The sequence below is a fragment of the Schistocerca gregaria genome, chromosome 6 (genome assembly GCF_023897955.1).
Source record: "Schistocerca gregaria isolate iqSchGreg1 chromosome 6, iqSchGreg1.2, whole genome shotgun sequence".
Lineage (NCBI taxonomy): Eukaryota > Metazoa > Arthropoda > Insecta > Orthoptera > Acrididae > Schistocerca > Schistocerca gregaria.
The window spans coordinates 480,134,325-480,150,213 of record NC_064925.1 but is presented as its reverse complement, the minus strand read 5'-3'; the positions used below and the strand labels follow the sequence as shown (position 1 = coordinate 480,150,213).

General features: G+C 42.5%; 1 protein-coding gene across 1 annotated transcript in view; it reads left to right on the top strand.

The window, feature by feature from the left end:
* The window catches only part of LOC126278246 (proteasome subunit beta type-5-like), a 48,179-nt gene that overhangs the window by 14,797 nt on the left and 17,493 nt on the right, over positions 1-15,889 (top strand). Inside the window, exon 3 of the mRNA XM_049978233.1 lies at positions 11,498-11,739. Within this exon, the coding sequence (XP_049834190.1) occupies positions 11,498-11,739 (242 nt within the window). The remainder of the gene's footprint in view (positions 1-11,497; positions 11,740-15,889) is intronic.

Sequence of the window (15,889 nt, the reverse complement as noted above, 5' to 3'; positions counted from 1 at the left end):
GCATCTTAAAGGCCTTAAACGTTATCTGAAAGACGTAGAGCTTGTTGTCCTAATGGATTTTGCAGAAAATTATTCTTTTATCATTCAGGATGCTGTGCAAGGCTTCTGCTGGGACAATAGTCAAGCAACAATTCATCCATTTGTTAACCTCTTTTGTCAAAATGAGAAAGTAGAATCTTTAAATTTTGCAAGTGATTGTTTGCGACATGACACTATTACAGTTCACGTTTTTATCAAGGAGCTCATCAAATATATAAAAGCACGGTTTGCACTGATATACCACATTCATTATTTCAGTGATGGCTCCAGTGCTCAGTATAAAAATTTCAAGAATTTCCTAAATTTGTGCTATCATAAGAGTGATTTTGGAATGACAGCCGAATGGAATTTTTTTGCTACTAGTCACGGGAAATCACCTTGTGATTGGATTGGAGGTACAATGAACCGTTTAGCAGCAAGAGCAAGCTTGCAATGGTAACTTAATGGACAAATTCTTACTCCCCTAGATCTGTTTCACTTCTGCTCTGAAAACGTTAATGGAATTAAATTTGTTTTCGTCAGTAAAGATGAAATTGAAAAAAAAAAAAAGTTTCAAAAGAAGAGAGGTTTAAACTTGGACAAACTGTAGCAGGCACTAGAGAAAATCATCACTTTTTACCTATTGATGAAGCAACAATTCAGGTCAGCAGAGTTTCAAATGATTGTTCCTTCTCTAGCTAAAATGGATCACAGTAATGAAGGAGGGATAGTAATGTCTGCTCTCCAACCAGGACAATATGTTGCATGCATCTATGGAAACGTGTGGTGGATCGGGAATATCAGTGAGACCTCCACAGAGCAAAGGGATGCATTAATAAACTTTATGCACCCACATGGTCCTGCAAATTCATTTTATTGGCCACCAAGAAGTGACAAATACTGGGTTCCGGAACACCACATTATTGCAGTTATTCCAGCTCCATCAGTAAATTCGTCTGGCCGGCAATACACCATTCCTCTTGATATTCATCAGAAAATTAATGTAGCATATCAAAAATTGAAATAGGTTAGAGGAAACAATCTAAGGAACCCAGGAGTGCCTTCTGATTTTACACAGGGCACTTAAATAATTTTACTATCAGGCTTGAGAACTTGCGTAAAGAAACCCCTATCAGGCCTGGGATCCTGTGGTACAGAAACTCACCCGTGACTGTTGTTGCTAAGCTATCGGGCATGGCCCCAACGACAATGGGAATGCTGGATTTCTGAGGTGAAATGAAACTAGCAGTGGTTAAGCCACCATGGACCATAGCAACTCATTTATACACTTCTTTTCCATCAGTAAGCTGGTGGTGTTCATTAAACAGGCAACTAATAATTAGATGGTTATGCAAATAAATTTTACGATTTACATTCCTTGTTAATAATAATTGTGTGTGTGTGTGTGTGTGTGTGTGTGTGTGAACTACGAAATAACATTGTTTCTATTTTTATTCTTTTGCTATTCGGACTTAAGCTAGGTCCTATTTTTCAGGACTTCTTATTTCACTTATCCCATACATTAATAAACATGTATAAGGCAAAATAAAAGATTTCAGGTATAATTTGAGTGCCAGAAAAAATGTGTTCAAACTTCCAATGCGCCTCTTTGATTATGCTACTTTTTAGGGCCTTATATGCTTGCATCGCGAAACCAAATCCAATTTTCTAGATAGTTTAGAATATGCTCTTTCTAATGACCATAGTTTAGAAGAGTTTTCTCCAAACACTTTTTTGAAAAATTTGACTAAAAATACCCATTTTTAGCACTTTTTGAAAAATCCTCAACTTTACCCTAGATTTGTGAAATAATGGAAAGCAATAGGAGAATAAAGTTTTATATTCTAAGACCTCGTGTTGGTGAGTTATGGTGTGCAAAGTTTCATGTACATCCCACAATTACTTTTGGAGATATAAAAAACTGAAGCTCACATTTTTTAAACAGCTATTTTTTCGCCCAACTTTGCTTCAAATTATTTATATTGTGCAGAAATCCTTTTCTTAATATTTTACCTTAAAGAGATCTAAAAGTTGTATAAGATGGCCAATTTTTTTTCCCCCTCTCTCCATGCAAATACTTAGGGAGATCTCATCTCAAAGTTGCTGAAAATTCAACAAAGCACTATAGAAAGCTGTGCTATGGTCTTAATCAAGTGACTGTATCTCCGAAAGCATTGAATTTCTGAAACAAACTTTTCCAGTGTTCATTGAGAACATGTGTGAATGTTCATACAAAATTTCATCAAAATCCATGAGGGTCATGTGGGAGCCTCTAGACCACTTGGCATGGAATGACCCTACATATCCTTCTCAAGATCCACCTGGCTCCAATTTATGTGATTTCAGCATTTCTTGCCAGCAACTGTTCCTTTTTTTCACTCCCTTTTAGTTATCTGTATCTTTTATTTTTTGACCTGTTTATTTTTCCCCGCTCCCTCCTCCACCTCTACCACATACAGTGCACCTAGATTTCCACTGTTAACTCATGTACGTTGTTTTGTCAGTAATCCCTGTCATCTTAATTACCCATCTTCCTCCTCTAAGCTCTCAGATTTTCAAATCTCGTCTGGTGCAGTCTCCAGAAACCAGTCTTTACTTCTCATTCCATTTAGCAAGTCTCCCATGACCCGGCATCCTGCGTGACTTTTCCAGACTCTCCCCACTTCCTAAACCTCACCAGTCCTCAGTTATCATCCCTTTATTCCCCTTCAACCCTTCTGCCAGAAGGATCCACTGGCTCCTAAAGCTTGTACGTTTCCTTAACTTTTGTTTTTTTCCTGTAGCCATTTAGTGCGTAGGTTTTTTTTTCTGTCCAGTTATAATTTTCAAAAATTGATTATTTTCATTAATTAATAGTTTGATCAATATGGCAGGATTACATCAGTGATGCATAGGCTTATGTGGATACTCCTGGATGAAACATGATCTTTTGGAATGTAAGGTTAGTGTCAACATGTCAAAAACATTGCAGAACTATTCAGTTTCCTCGAATAAATGTTTCACATGAGCCCAGAATAAAGGATATTAGGGCTCGTACGGAGATATACAGGCAATGATTTTTCACTGACTCAGTTTGCAAGTCGAAGAGAAAATCGAATGACTGACATTGGTGCGGAGCGTCCTCAACAGTGTTCTGGACAATGTTTTAGGACATATGTAGCACTAGAAAAAGTGTTGTGCTTATTTTTCATCATCTGTCTCTACCACAGTTGCCAAGAACAAGGTAGTGACTGCTATTATTTGTGCAATGAGCTTTTTATAAGCGAAGTATAAGATTATCTAGAACTTTCCCGGGGTGACCTGAAAATATACACATACTAAAAGATAAGACATGTGGTTGTGAAGGTTAAGAGTAGGAGCATTGTTACATGTTTTACATAGTACTGTTTGTGGAATTTGTGATGATGCATGATTAGGTAGCAAGGACACTGTGTGAACTGTTGGTTTCAGTAACCAGTGAGAAAATAATGTGCAGCTAATCTAATCTCTCCAAATCTTAAAACAACCTAAGGATGGGTCGTGTACCGAAAACAGCAATTTGCTAACTGTGGCAGCTTAGTAGGAACCCTTGGCTCTTCTCTTCCAGCTCATTCTCCATCTCTTGGGCGAGGACACCTTCCTGGATGTGTTTTCCACCATGCACTGTGCAGTGCCGCTTTTTGTGCCAACAATGACCATGGATTTCTTTGCACCTCATATCCTGCACAGTAGCCAGTACATTGTGGTGGGGCCGCCATGTACCCTGTTAGCTGTAACCCCCTGATAACACAGGGATTTTTCTGCTGATGTCTGCGCCTTTAACTCCCCACATATGCCAAGGGGTAGATGCCTGTCATCCTGGGGCATTGGGGCCTCTAGCAATGGCCCTACTGCCAGGTGGCATTTGCTGCGGCTGGGTGGTGCCCGTCGGGAGAGCCCCTGATCTGAGTGGGTGGCTTCAGGGCAATGACAAGTTTGGGGAAAATGCGATCTGGGTCAGTCTTCACAAAACCAGCATCCTCTTCTCAGCCATGGACTTTACGCACTTGTAACAAGTTGGGGAATGTTTCTATTACCATCATGCCACGTAAGAGCTTAAACATGGTCTAGAGTATTATCTACCACAGGGGCCTTCTTTCGCAGTTTGACAATGAGCTGCACGCCAATTTAGAGTGGCGAGATGTTAATTTCATGCGGAGTGTTCATCAGGGTCCAAGGGATAATCAGGTTGCCACCGGTGCCTTCATCTTGGCCTTTGAGGGTGACACTTGACCTGAGAATGTTAAGGTGATGGTCTACTGCTGTGATGTCAAGCCATATATCCCTCCCCTGATGCGGTGCTTTAATTGCAGGAAGTTTTGGCCATGTGTCTTCCCACTTTACTTCCAGTGTCACATGTCAAGATTTGCATGTCCATCACATCCCAATAATCCATGTGCCCCGCCTCCCATCTGTGGCAACTGCGGAGAGCATCATTCATCTTGCTCGCCAAACAGCAGCATTTTACAGAAAGAGAGGAAAATCAAGGAGGGGCCGACTGACTTACACTGAGGCTAAGAGAAAATATGAGCACCTACATCCTGTGGCTTTGACCACCTCATACGCTGCCGCTATGGGAACAGTTGTAGCCCCATCAGTTCCGTGAATTCCCAGTCGGCTCTCAGAGCCAGAAGGCTACACCTACCCCCTGGTTGGTGGGGGGCACTTTCCCCTCTGTTGCTCCCACACCATCTACCTCAGAAGTACTCCCCCCCCCCCCCCCCCCCCCAACCATTGGGAACACCAGTCCCCACTTTTCTCCTCAGCCGGAGAATTGTAAGTCTTCTTCGGTTCCTCTTGCCAGGAAGGGGTCCCTTGGGTCACTCCCTTCCTAGCTTTCTGCTAATGTGAAAGATGACCCCCTCCCCAGTGGCTGAAGTGCCCAAAAGCAGCTGGTCGTAAGGCTTCATGATCATCCTCAGTCCTGGAGACTGAATCGGTGACCCCCTCCCAGCCACAGAAACCCAGGGGCAGTGAGAAAAGTCCAAAAAGACCTGTAAGACCAAGGAAATTGCAGTGGCACTCACACCACTGCTACCTACAGGCTCTGCATCTGTGAATAAGGTGGAGATTCTGGCGTCCGCTGAGGACCTAGATCTCGCTGGACCCTCAGACACAATGGATATAGACTGCTCAGGCAGTAAGTCAGTGTCAGCCGGTGACTCTGAGATGTAAACTGCCTCATCGAATGTTCCATGCCCTCCCACACTCAGAATGACATCATCCTCCAGTGGAATTGCGGTGGTTTTTTCCATCGCCTGGCCAAGCTACGACAACTCTTAAGCTTTACACCTGCTTTCTGCGTTGCCCTCCAGGAAACCTGGTTCCCAGAAATGCGGACCCCTGCCCTCCACAACTATAAAGGATATTACAGGAACCGTAGTGACTATAACAGTGTGTCAGGTGGAGATTGTGTTTATGTCCTAAACGCAGTCTGTACTCCTTCAAACCCCTCTTGAAGCTGTGGCTGTCAGAATAAGGACGATGCAGGAAATAACTTTCTGCAATGTATATCTTCCTCCAGGTGGTACAGTATCCCTGAATGTATTAGCTGCACTGATTGATCAACTCCCTAAACCTTTCCTACTTTCGGGAGATTTTAACACCCGTAACCCCTTGTGGGGTGGCACTGTGCTTACTGGCCAAGGTAGAGATGTCGAAACTTTACTGTCTCAGTTCAACCTCTGCCTCTTAAATACTGGGTCCACCACACATTTCAGTGTGGCTCATGGTAGTTACTCGGCCATTCATTTATCCATTTGCAGCCCAGGACTTCTCCCATCTATCCACTGGAGAGCACATGACGACCTGTGTGGTAGTGACCACTTCCCCATCTTGCTGTCTGCCCCGGCATCAGGCCCATGGACGCCTGTCCAGATGGGTTTTATACAAGGAAGACTGGGAAACTTTCACCTCTGCGGTCAACGTTGAGTCACCCCCACATGGTAACATCAATATGATGGTTGAGCAGGTGACCATAACAACTGTTACTGCAGAGGAAAACGCGATCCCTCGCTCTTTAGGGTGGCCCCAGCAAAAGTTGATCCCTCGGTGGTTGCCAGAAGTCCCGAGGCAAGTAAGAAGTGCCAGTGAGCTCTACAGCAGCATAAGCAGCACCCTTTCCTGGATCACCTCATTGCCTTTAAGTGACTCCGTGCGCACGTTTGCCTGTTATCTACCGACACAAACGCGACTGCTGAACACTGTGCTCGAGTCTCTCTGACAGAGAACTATCCCCCAGCCTTTTGCACCCTCAAATGCCAGATGGAATATCTTCTCATTCGCTACAGGCCACAGTGAACCCTATAACGCCCCATTTACAGAGTGGGAGCTCCTCAGTGCCCTTGCACATTGCCCGACACAGCTCCTCTGCCAGATCGGGTCCACAGTTAGATGCTTAAACATCTCTCATCTGACTACAAGTGACATCTCGTCATCGTCAACCGGATCTGGTGCGATGGTGTCTTTCCATCTCAATGGCAGGAGAGCACAATCATTCCGGTACTCAAACCTGGTAAAAACCAACTTGATGTGGATAGCTATTGGCCCATCAGCCTCACCAATGTTCTTTGTAAGCTGCTGGAACGTATGGTGTGTCGGCAGTGGGGTTGGCTCCTGGAGTCACGTGGCCTGCTGGCTCCATGACAGGACGGCTTCTGCCAGGGTCGCTCTATCACTGACAATCTTGTGTCCCTAGAGTCTGCTATCTGAACAGCCTTCTCCAGATGCCAACACCTGGTTGCCGTCCTTTTTGATTTACGAAAAGCGGATGACATGACCTGACGACATAATATCCTTGCCACATTATATGAGTGGGGCCTCCAAGGCATGCTCCCAATTTTTATGTACAATTTTCTGTCGCTTCGTGCTTTCTGTGTCCAAGTTGGTGCCTCCCATAGTCATGCCCCCACCCCCATCCAGGAGAATGGGGTCCCGCAGGGCTCAGTATTGAGTGTACCTCTGTTTTTAGTGGCCATTAATTGTCTAGGAGCAGCTGTAGGGCCATCTGTCTCACCTTCTCTGTATGCAGACGACTTCTGCATTTCATACTGCTCCACCAGTACTGTGGCTGCTGAGTGATGCCTACAGGGTGCTGTCCACAAGGCACAGTCATGGGCTCTAGCACGTGGTTTCCAGTTTTCCTCCGCAAAGTCGTGTGTTGCGCACTTCTGTCGGCATCGTGCCGTTCATTCAGCACCAGAACTTTATCTTAACAATGATCCACTCACCGTAGTGGAGACATATTGATTCTTAGAACTGGTTTTTGATGCTTGATTGACTTGGCTTTCTCACCTCTGTCAGCTTAAGTGGAAGTGCTGGGAGCACCTCAATGCCCTCCTCTGCTTGAGCAACACCAACTGGGATGCAGATCCTATGCTGCTGCAGCTTTACAGAGCCCTTGTTCAATCCCACTTTGACTATGGGAGTGTGGTTTATGGTTCTGTGGCACCCTCAACATTGCGTTTACTTGACCCAGCACACCAATGTGGTGTTCGCCTATCGATAGTAGCTTTTAGGAAGAGTCTGGTGACCAGTGTCCTGGTGGAGGTCGGAGTCCCTCCATTGCAGGTTAGGGGTACACAATTGCTCTCCAGTTACGTTGCACACATTTGTAGTTATCCTGCACATCCAAATTACTTTCTCCTTTTCCCACCCACGTCAGTTCATCTCCCTTGCGGCGGCCCAAGTCAGGGCTTACAATTGCAGTTCATGTGCGATCCCTTCTCTCCGAACTGGAGTCCTTGCCTTTACCACCTGTACTTGTATTTCATTCACGAACACCTCCCTGGTGTACACCTAGGCCGTTGCTTTGCCTGGACCCTTCACATGGCCCTAAAGACTCGGTTAACCCTGCAACTCTCTGCTGTCTCTTCCTCTCGATTCTTGACATGTACCAGGCCATGAAGTGGTTTACACTGATGGCTTGATGGTCATATTGGCTTTGCCTATGTACATGGAGGACATACTGAACAGCACTCCTTATCAGAGGGCTGCAGTGTTTTCACTGCAGAGCTGGTGGCCATATCTCGTGCTCTTGAGCACATCTGCTCATGCCCAGGTGAGTCATTTCTCTTGTATACTGACTTCTTGAGCAGCCTACAAGCTGTCAACCAGTGCTACCCTCGCCATGCTTTGGTAGCGACCATCCAGGAGTTCATCTATGCCCTGGAACGGTCCGGTTGTTCAGTGGTGTTTGTCTGGATCCAGGTCACATTAGAATCCCAGGCAACGAACTTGCTGACAAGCTGGTCAAACAGGCTAAACTGCTTATGGAGATCGGCTTCTCCAAAACTGACCTGCGTTTATTATTATGCCGCAAGGTTTTGCAGCTTTGGGAGACCGAATGACACAACATCAGTACACCCAAGAGTTGCGTGCCATTAAGGAAACTATGAATGTGTGGAAGACATCCCTGCACGCCTCTCGCAGGGATTCTGTGGTTCTCTCTCGGCTCCGCATTGGCGATACATGGCTGACGCATGGTTATCTTCTCCGTCGCAAGGAGTCACCTCGGTGCCGCCATCGCTCATGAGTAACGGTCATCCATCTCTCGCTGGACTGCCCACTTTTAGCTGCTCTGTGGTGTACTTCTAACTTTCTCAGCACCCTACCTTTGGTGTTGGGTGACAATGCCTAAATAGCAGCTTTAGTTTTACTTTTTATTCATGAAGGTGAGTTTTATCATTTGCTCTAAGTTTTAGCACGTCCTTTGTCCCTGTGTGTCATCCACCCTAGTGCTCTCAGGGTGGAGGTTTTAATGTGTTGCAGAGTGGCTGGCTTTTCCTTTTTATCCTCATGGTCAGCCAATCATGGTAACCTGCTTTCTTGTTGTAACTCCTCCTACTTGTTTCTTGCGTCTTTGTGGTTTTCTTGTCCCCCTTTTGTCCATTTAAGTGTTTGTTGCCCTTCAGTCGTTGTTGTGGTTTTTCCTTTCATTCTGTTTTGTGCTGTAAGTCTCATTGTCTTATTTTCACCCTTGTGACATTGTTTCCTTTGGAACAAGGGAACGATGACCCTGTAGTTTGGTCCCTTTCCCCCTCTTCTAACCAATCAACATCTTGGCAATCCTTTTGGTACTTCTTGCTTCTTTGGTAACTTGAAGAGTGAATCTTTCAGCTTCATGCGACCGTTGTCACATGCAAAGTAATTGATCTTCCATATTAGAGCCACATTTCGTGCCTAAATTTCTCAGGACTTAATACCTTCCTACCACTCCATCATTGAAACATTGAAGCATCTGGTACACCAACTTTTAATGTATTTAGTCCTACAAAAACATTCTTGGGTAATCCTTCCCATGTGCAATGGTTGAAACTTTCATTTGTATTCTGAGTGCCCCCGTGAAGATACTTAGTAAGCAAAATAGGGTCACTCAGGTCTCTAAAAATTGGTTTTATTTCATTTATAACAGGCTCGGGAAGAGAATACTTATGGAGGTATATTTGATCACTTTTGCTTTTTGGTAACCACACCAAGAATATGCTCCTTTAGGGCAGAGTCTGTGAACAGGGTGGTCATCTGTGGACAACTTTTCTCATAGCTGTAACATCATTCAGAGGTGCAGTTCATCTAATGGCCAGTCCATAATAACTCTGAAGGAGCTCTATTTCAATTTCTGTCAATCTGCCTCGGCCCTACAGAGATTTTCCATTGGGTAGCAACTTTAATTTCTCTTCGTAGCTTCCTCAGTCTAGCACCCATCCTCTTTTGCACACGTCCACAACACTTCAGTTTTGTTACCAAGGTATCACCATAAACACTGAACTCATAAATTTTGTTGAAAGCTTTAGAGTCCCCATTGCCTAGGTACTTCGCATATTTAACGTTATAAACCTCTGAAATATTTGTAGAGCTCCATCAAACTCCGTAACTCTACTGTAACCATCATAATTCCTAGAACACTGATGTTCAATATGTCCTTCGGTATTACCATGACAGGTGTGGCAGTACTTAAATAAGCACTCAACATCAACAACTTTTCCATTCTCCAGAGAAGCAGTACTTAAACACCATTCAAGGAACTATGTCCTCGACGTTGCCATGTCATCAAGTGCAACAGCAATGTCCCTGGTTCCACTAATACTTACATTTTGCCCTTTCTTTATCAAAGAAGTTAAGATGCCCACATCAACAATAACAAATCCACTACAAACAGTGTCACTGTTAACACAAAAATTTGAATCACCAGGAGGTGTGCCATATGGGAGTTTCTTCCCTCAAGAACTGATACATAGGTTACTTTAAACGGTGTGGCATGCTTTGTTTGTGAACTGGTTACCATGGAATTCCCTTTTATTGAATTTCTTGATGCGTGGCATAGTTGGTATTTATTGCACACTAAAGGATTTGTACTTTCACAGATATATGTAGCACTTGGGCAACATACATTCAGTGAAAAGTGAACAAACTGCTTCAGTGAAACAAAAATAAATACTAGCAAAGATAATCATATACAGACACTAGAAACTTGCACTGTTACCAACATATACAACATATCATAGGTATAATTGCTGGGAACAGAAAGTTCGGTTCTTTTCGAAATAATATTGGTTTCTGTAACAGAAATAAAGGGGGTGTGGTGGCATACATGACCGTAACTTTAAAATTTGGTTTATGTACGTCATTTTTCATTTGAAACCCCATAATGTATATATCAGTATAATTAGGAAAGAGCATAGAATTTAATAAAGTGATAAAAAAATTTTGAGTTTTCCACCATTGATAAGTCCTCTGTATCCTTAACAATGTTTTGTTGTGATTTTTAGGGATAATTTCTTTCTATTTTCAACTTTTATGACAGATCAGATTTAGATATTTTTCTAAGGTAACAGTCTACTGACTGTGGGGGAGATTGGAGGAGGGTAAAAAAGCTGTAATATGCAATTTTATGTAGTGTAAAGTTAAAACAGGCAACTACTGATTAAAGTGAAATATGTAAAAATATATTATGATAAAATAAAATGTCAATGCTAGCAGCACAATTTGTGCTCTTTAAATTTTTCATGTGCATAGGAGCAAAGGAAAATATTTGGCAATTACTTTAAAAATATGGGCTATAGTCATCAGTCATGATGGGGTTCTTCCAAATTGTCATGTGATGATAAATAAAACTATTTTGGTGATTAAGACGAGTGTTTTTCCATTTGGTGCCAATGTATTCACAGATATCCTTTGAGGCTTTTTGTCTAGAGAGGTAAAATCGTAAATTTATTTTACACAGTTATCATAAATTATATTTGCGATTCTGAAGTAGTATTACAAAATATCTCTAGATTCTCATAAGAGGAGTCAGCCTTCAGCAATAATATTTCTTCCAAATAAAATGTGTTCTAATTGCTGTGTAGTAGAATTAGCGATTTTTCTTTTATTGTAAAATAATTTTCAGTATACATGCAGTGTTAACTAGAACCATATCCATAATACATAGAATGAAAGTTTGCTGTATAATATATGTTTACAGGATCACAGACAATGAAGAAGATTGTGGAGATAAATGATTATTTGCTTGGTACTTTGGCTGGAGGTGCAGCTGACTGTGTGTATTGGGACAGAGTGTTGGCAAAACAGTGCCGCATGTATGAATTGCGTAACCGTGAACGCATCTCTGTGGCAGCTGCTTCAAAACTGATGGCCAATATGGTGTACAACTACAAAGGAATGGGTCTCTCAATGGGGATGATGATTTGTGGTTGGGACAAGAGAGTGAGTTTCATAAGTGTGTCCCTTTTGCTAAGTACACACATGGTGTGCTTGCTTTATTTTATTGAGAATTTTAATACTTTGATTTAATATATTATTGTGTAAGACATTACCCATCACATATTACCAAACATAGAAGGAAAATTATGCATAAATGACTTTGGATTTGAAAAATTTGTAATGGTGTAATACTTTGTGCATTAAGCTATATAGAGTCTGAAAGCATTTCACTTGGTTATGTCATAGCAGTGAACTAATGCAGAGGTGTTTGAGGCAGGGGGCCTCATGCGGTGGGTGAAAGCACAACTCATTATTTGCAGCATCATTCCCAGAGTTGCCGGGGCTCTTTGGTATGGAGTTAAGTGGAATATCTCAGCCAAAGACTTCGCTGGCTCTGTGACAATCTTGGCTGCAGATTTCTGGACCTACATTATTGGATGGGGAATTTTAGGACTCTCTTTGATAGGTCACAGGTGCCTACACAAAGGAAGCAGCTACTTGGCTAGCAGAGTACTTTTGGAGTGCCCATGGGGGTGGGGGTTATTTGGCTGGATGGTAGTTGAGGTTCTCTGATGAACACTCACCAGGTGACTCAAAGATAATGGAACCAGACCACATTCATAGTAAAGTCACTTCAACTGTCAAGATTTTATCAGTAAATTGTAGAAGTGTTCGTAACAATGTCTCTGGATTTATGGCTCTCCAGGAAACTTACCATGCTCAAACTATTGTTGCAACTGAGAGCTGCCAGAAATACTAAGTAGAAAGCTCAAAAGATATTTAGTGATTTATGGAACATACAGGGCATACAGAAGGTCTGGGAACACTCTCAATTATTTATTGCACAAGAACTAAACATTGTACAGATGTCATATATATTGCATTTTGAAGAGAAACTCAAACATGAGTGACCCGGCAAATGTCAATTTGGTAGTCGAATTCTTGCCATACCCATCCCAGCATGGCATCGTCGACTGTGACAGTTGCTTCCCATTTTCTCTCCCAGAGCTCTGCTACATCACGTGGTAGAGGCAGTACATACATCAGATCTTTAATGTCTCACCACAGATAAGTCACATGGAGTGAGATCTGGTGACCTGGGGGCCATTTCATGAAACTCAAAATGTTTGTCTTTGCCATCATCACTGAGCTTCTGCACTAGATCCATTTTGAATGGTTTCATAGACAGCTTCTGTCACTGCTTATCTGCTCTTTCTATCAGAAACTCTCTCCTAGCCTTCTTGGTTGATTTATTAACTTCAGTAACAAAAGTTGCTATGGTAACTAAACCCTGTCTGTCACAGTCAAGTCAGTTAAATATCTAGGTATAATGTTGCAGAGTAATATGAAACTAAAAGGGTTGTGGAAGGAAAGATAAATGGTCAACTTCAGTTTATTGGGAGAATTTTAGAAAAGAGTGGTTCACCTGTAAAGGAGATGCCGTATAGGATGCTAATGTTTGGTATCCACACCAGGTCGAATTTCGGAGGCGGGCTACTAGATTTGTTACTTGTAGGTTCGAGCAAGATGCTTTGGGAACTCAAATAGGAACCACTGGAGAGAAAGAAACATTCTTTTCGAGGAGCACTATTGAGAAAATTTAGAGTACTGACATTTGAGGCTGATTACTGAACTATTCTACTGCTGCCAAAGTGGAAGAGGAAAGGAAACCAGTTGCAGTGGTATGGGGTTCCCTCAGGCATGCACCATACAGTGGCTTGCAGAGTACGTGTGAATGTAGATGTAGATGCTTTAGTGTAAAGAAGAGTGGAAATCCCCAAATGTCTTTGAAATTGCTAACATGCAACTGTTGTTGGTTGCCCTTAACTCTTTGCCTTTAAATATGTCTGCTTGTGTCTGTGTATGTGCGGATGGATATGTGTGTGTGTGTGTGTGTGCGAGTGTATACCTGTCCTTTTTTTCCCCTAAGGGAAGTCTTTCCGCTCCCGGGATTGGAATGACTCCTTACCCTCTCCCTTAAAACCCACACCCTTTCATTTTTCCCTCTCCTTCCTTCCTTCCTGACGAAGCAACTGCCAGTTGCGAAAGCTTGTAATTCTGTATGTGTGTTTGTGTGTTTTGTTCATGTGCCTGTCTGCCGGCGCTTTCCCGCTTGGTAAGTCTTGGAATCTTTATTTTTAATATATTTTTCCCATGTGGAAGTTTCTTTCTGTTTTATTTACATCGAATATTGTAATGAGCTGTACAAATATTGGAGGGATGGAAAATAACATCTGTTGTTGGAAGGTGTCCCAACATTCATATTTAATTGTGATGGAAGACGATGTATTTCCTCTAGTTTTGTACTGGATAAATTTCACGCCGTTTTCATCAATATAATGCTCATCATTATGTTTTTATTTGCAATTGAACTATGCCCAACAAAATAAGCTAAACTTATTTTTATTGTTATTTCCTAATTTATGATGGTCTGGTCTCTCTCTCTCTCTCTCTCTCTCTCTCTCTCTCTCTCTCTCTCCCTCCCTCCCCCTCTCTCCCTCCCCCTCTCTCCTCCTTATCCCTCTTACTCCACAAGATATGCTATAATTTCTGTAGCCAAATTGATTTTATTCAGTTCTGTGATGATACTGTTTTCTCCCATGAACCATGAACCTTGCCGTTGGTGGGGAGGCTTGTATGCCTCAGCGATACAGATGGCCGTTACCGTAGGTGCAACCACAACGGAGGGGTATCTGTTGAGAGGCCAGACAAACGTGTGGTTCCTGAAGAGGGCAGCAGGCTTTTCAGTAGTTGCAGGGCAACAGTCTGGATGATTGACTGATCTGGCCTTGTAACAATAACCAAAACGGCCTTGCTGTGCTGGTACTGCGAACGGATGAAAGCAAGGGGAAACTACAGCCGTAATTTTTCCCGAGGGCATGCAGCTTTACTGTATGATTAAATGATAATGGTGTCCTCTTGGGTAAAATATTCCGGAGGTAAAATATTCCCCATTCGGATCTCCCGGGGGGGACTACTCAGGAGGACGTCGTTATCAGGAGAAAGAAAACTGGCGTTCTACAGATCGGAGCGTGGAATGTCAGATTCCCTTACCCGGGCAGGTGGGTTAGAAAATTTAAAAATGGAAATGGATAGGTTAAAGTTAGATATAGTGGGAATTAGTGAAGTTCGGTGGCAGGAGGAACAAGACTTCTGGTCAGGTGACTACAGGGTTATAAACACAAAATCAAATAGGGGTAATGCAGGAGTAGGTTTAATAATGAATAGGAAAATTGGAATGCATGTAAGCTACTACAAACAGCGTAGTGAACGCATTATTGTGGCCAAGATAGATACGAAGCCCACACCTACTACAGTAGTACAAGTTTATATGCCAAGTAGCTCTGCAGATGATGAAGAAATTGATGAAATGAATGATGAGATAAAAGAAATTATTCAGGTAGTGAAGGGACACAAAAATTTAATAGTCGTGGATGACTGGAATTCATCGGTAGGAAAAGGGAGAGAAGGAAACATAGTAGGTGAATATGGATTGGGACAGAGAAATGAAAGAGGAAGCCGTCTGGTAGAATTTTGCACAGAGCATAACTTCATTATAGCTAATACTTGGTTCAAGAATCATAAAAGAAGGTTGTATACATGGAAGAATCCTGGAGATTCTAAAAGGTATCAGATAGATTACATAATGGTAAGACAGAGATTTAGGAATCAAGTTTTAAATTGTAAAACACTTTCAGGGGAAGATGTGGACTCTGACCACAATCTATTGGTTATGAACTGTAGATTAAAACTGAAGAAACTACAAAAAGGTGCTAAATTAAGGAGATGGGACCTGGATAGACTGAAAGAACCAGAGGTTGTAGAGTGTTTCAGGGAGAACATAAGGGAACAATTGACAGGAATGGGGGAAAGAAATACAGTAAAAGAAGAATGGGTAGCTTTGAGGGATGAAGTAGTGAAGGCAGCAGGGGATCAAGTAGGTAACAAGACGAGGGCTAATAGAAATCCCTGGGTAACAGAAGAAATATTGAATTTAATTGATGAAAGGAGAAAATATAAAAACGCAGTAAATGAAGCAGGCAAAAAGGAATACAAACGTCTCAAAAATGAGATAGACAGGAAGTGCAAAATGGCTAAGCAGGGATGGCTAGAGGACAAATGTAAGCATGTAGAGTCTTATCTCACTAGGGGT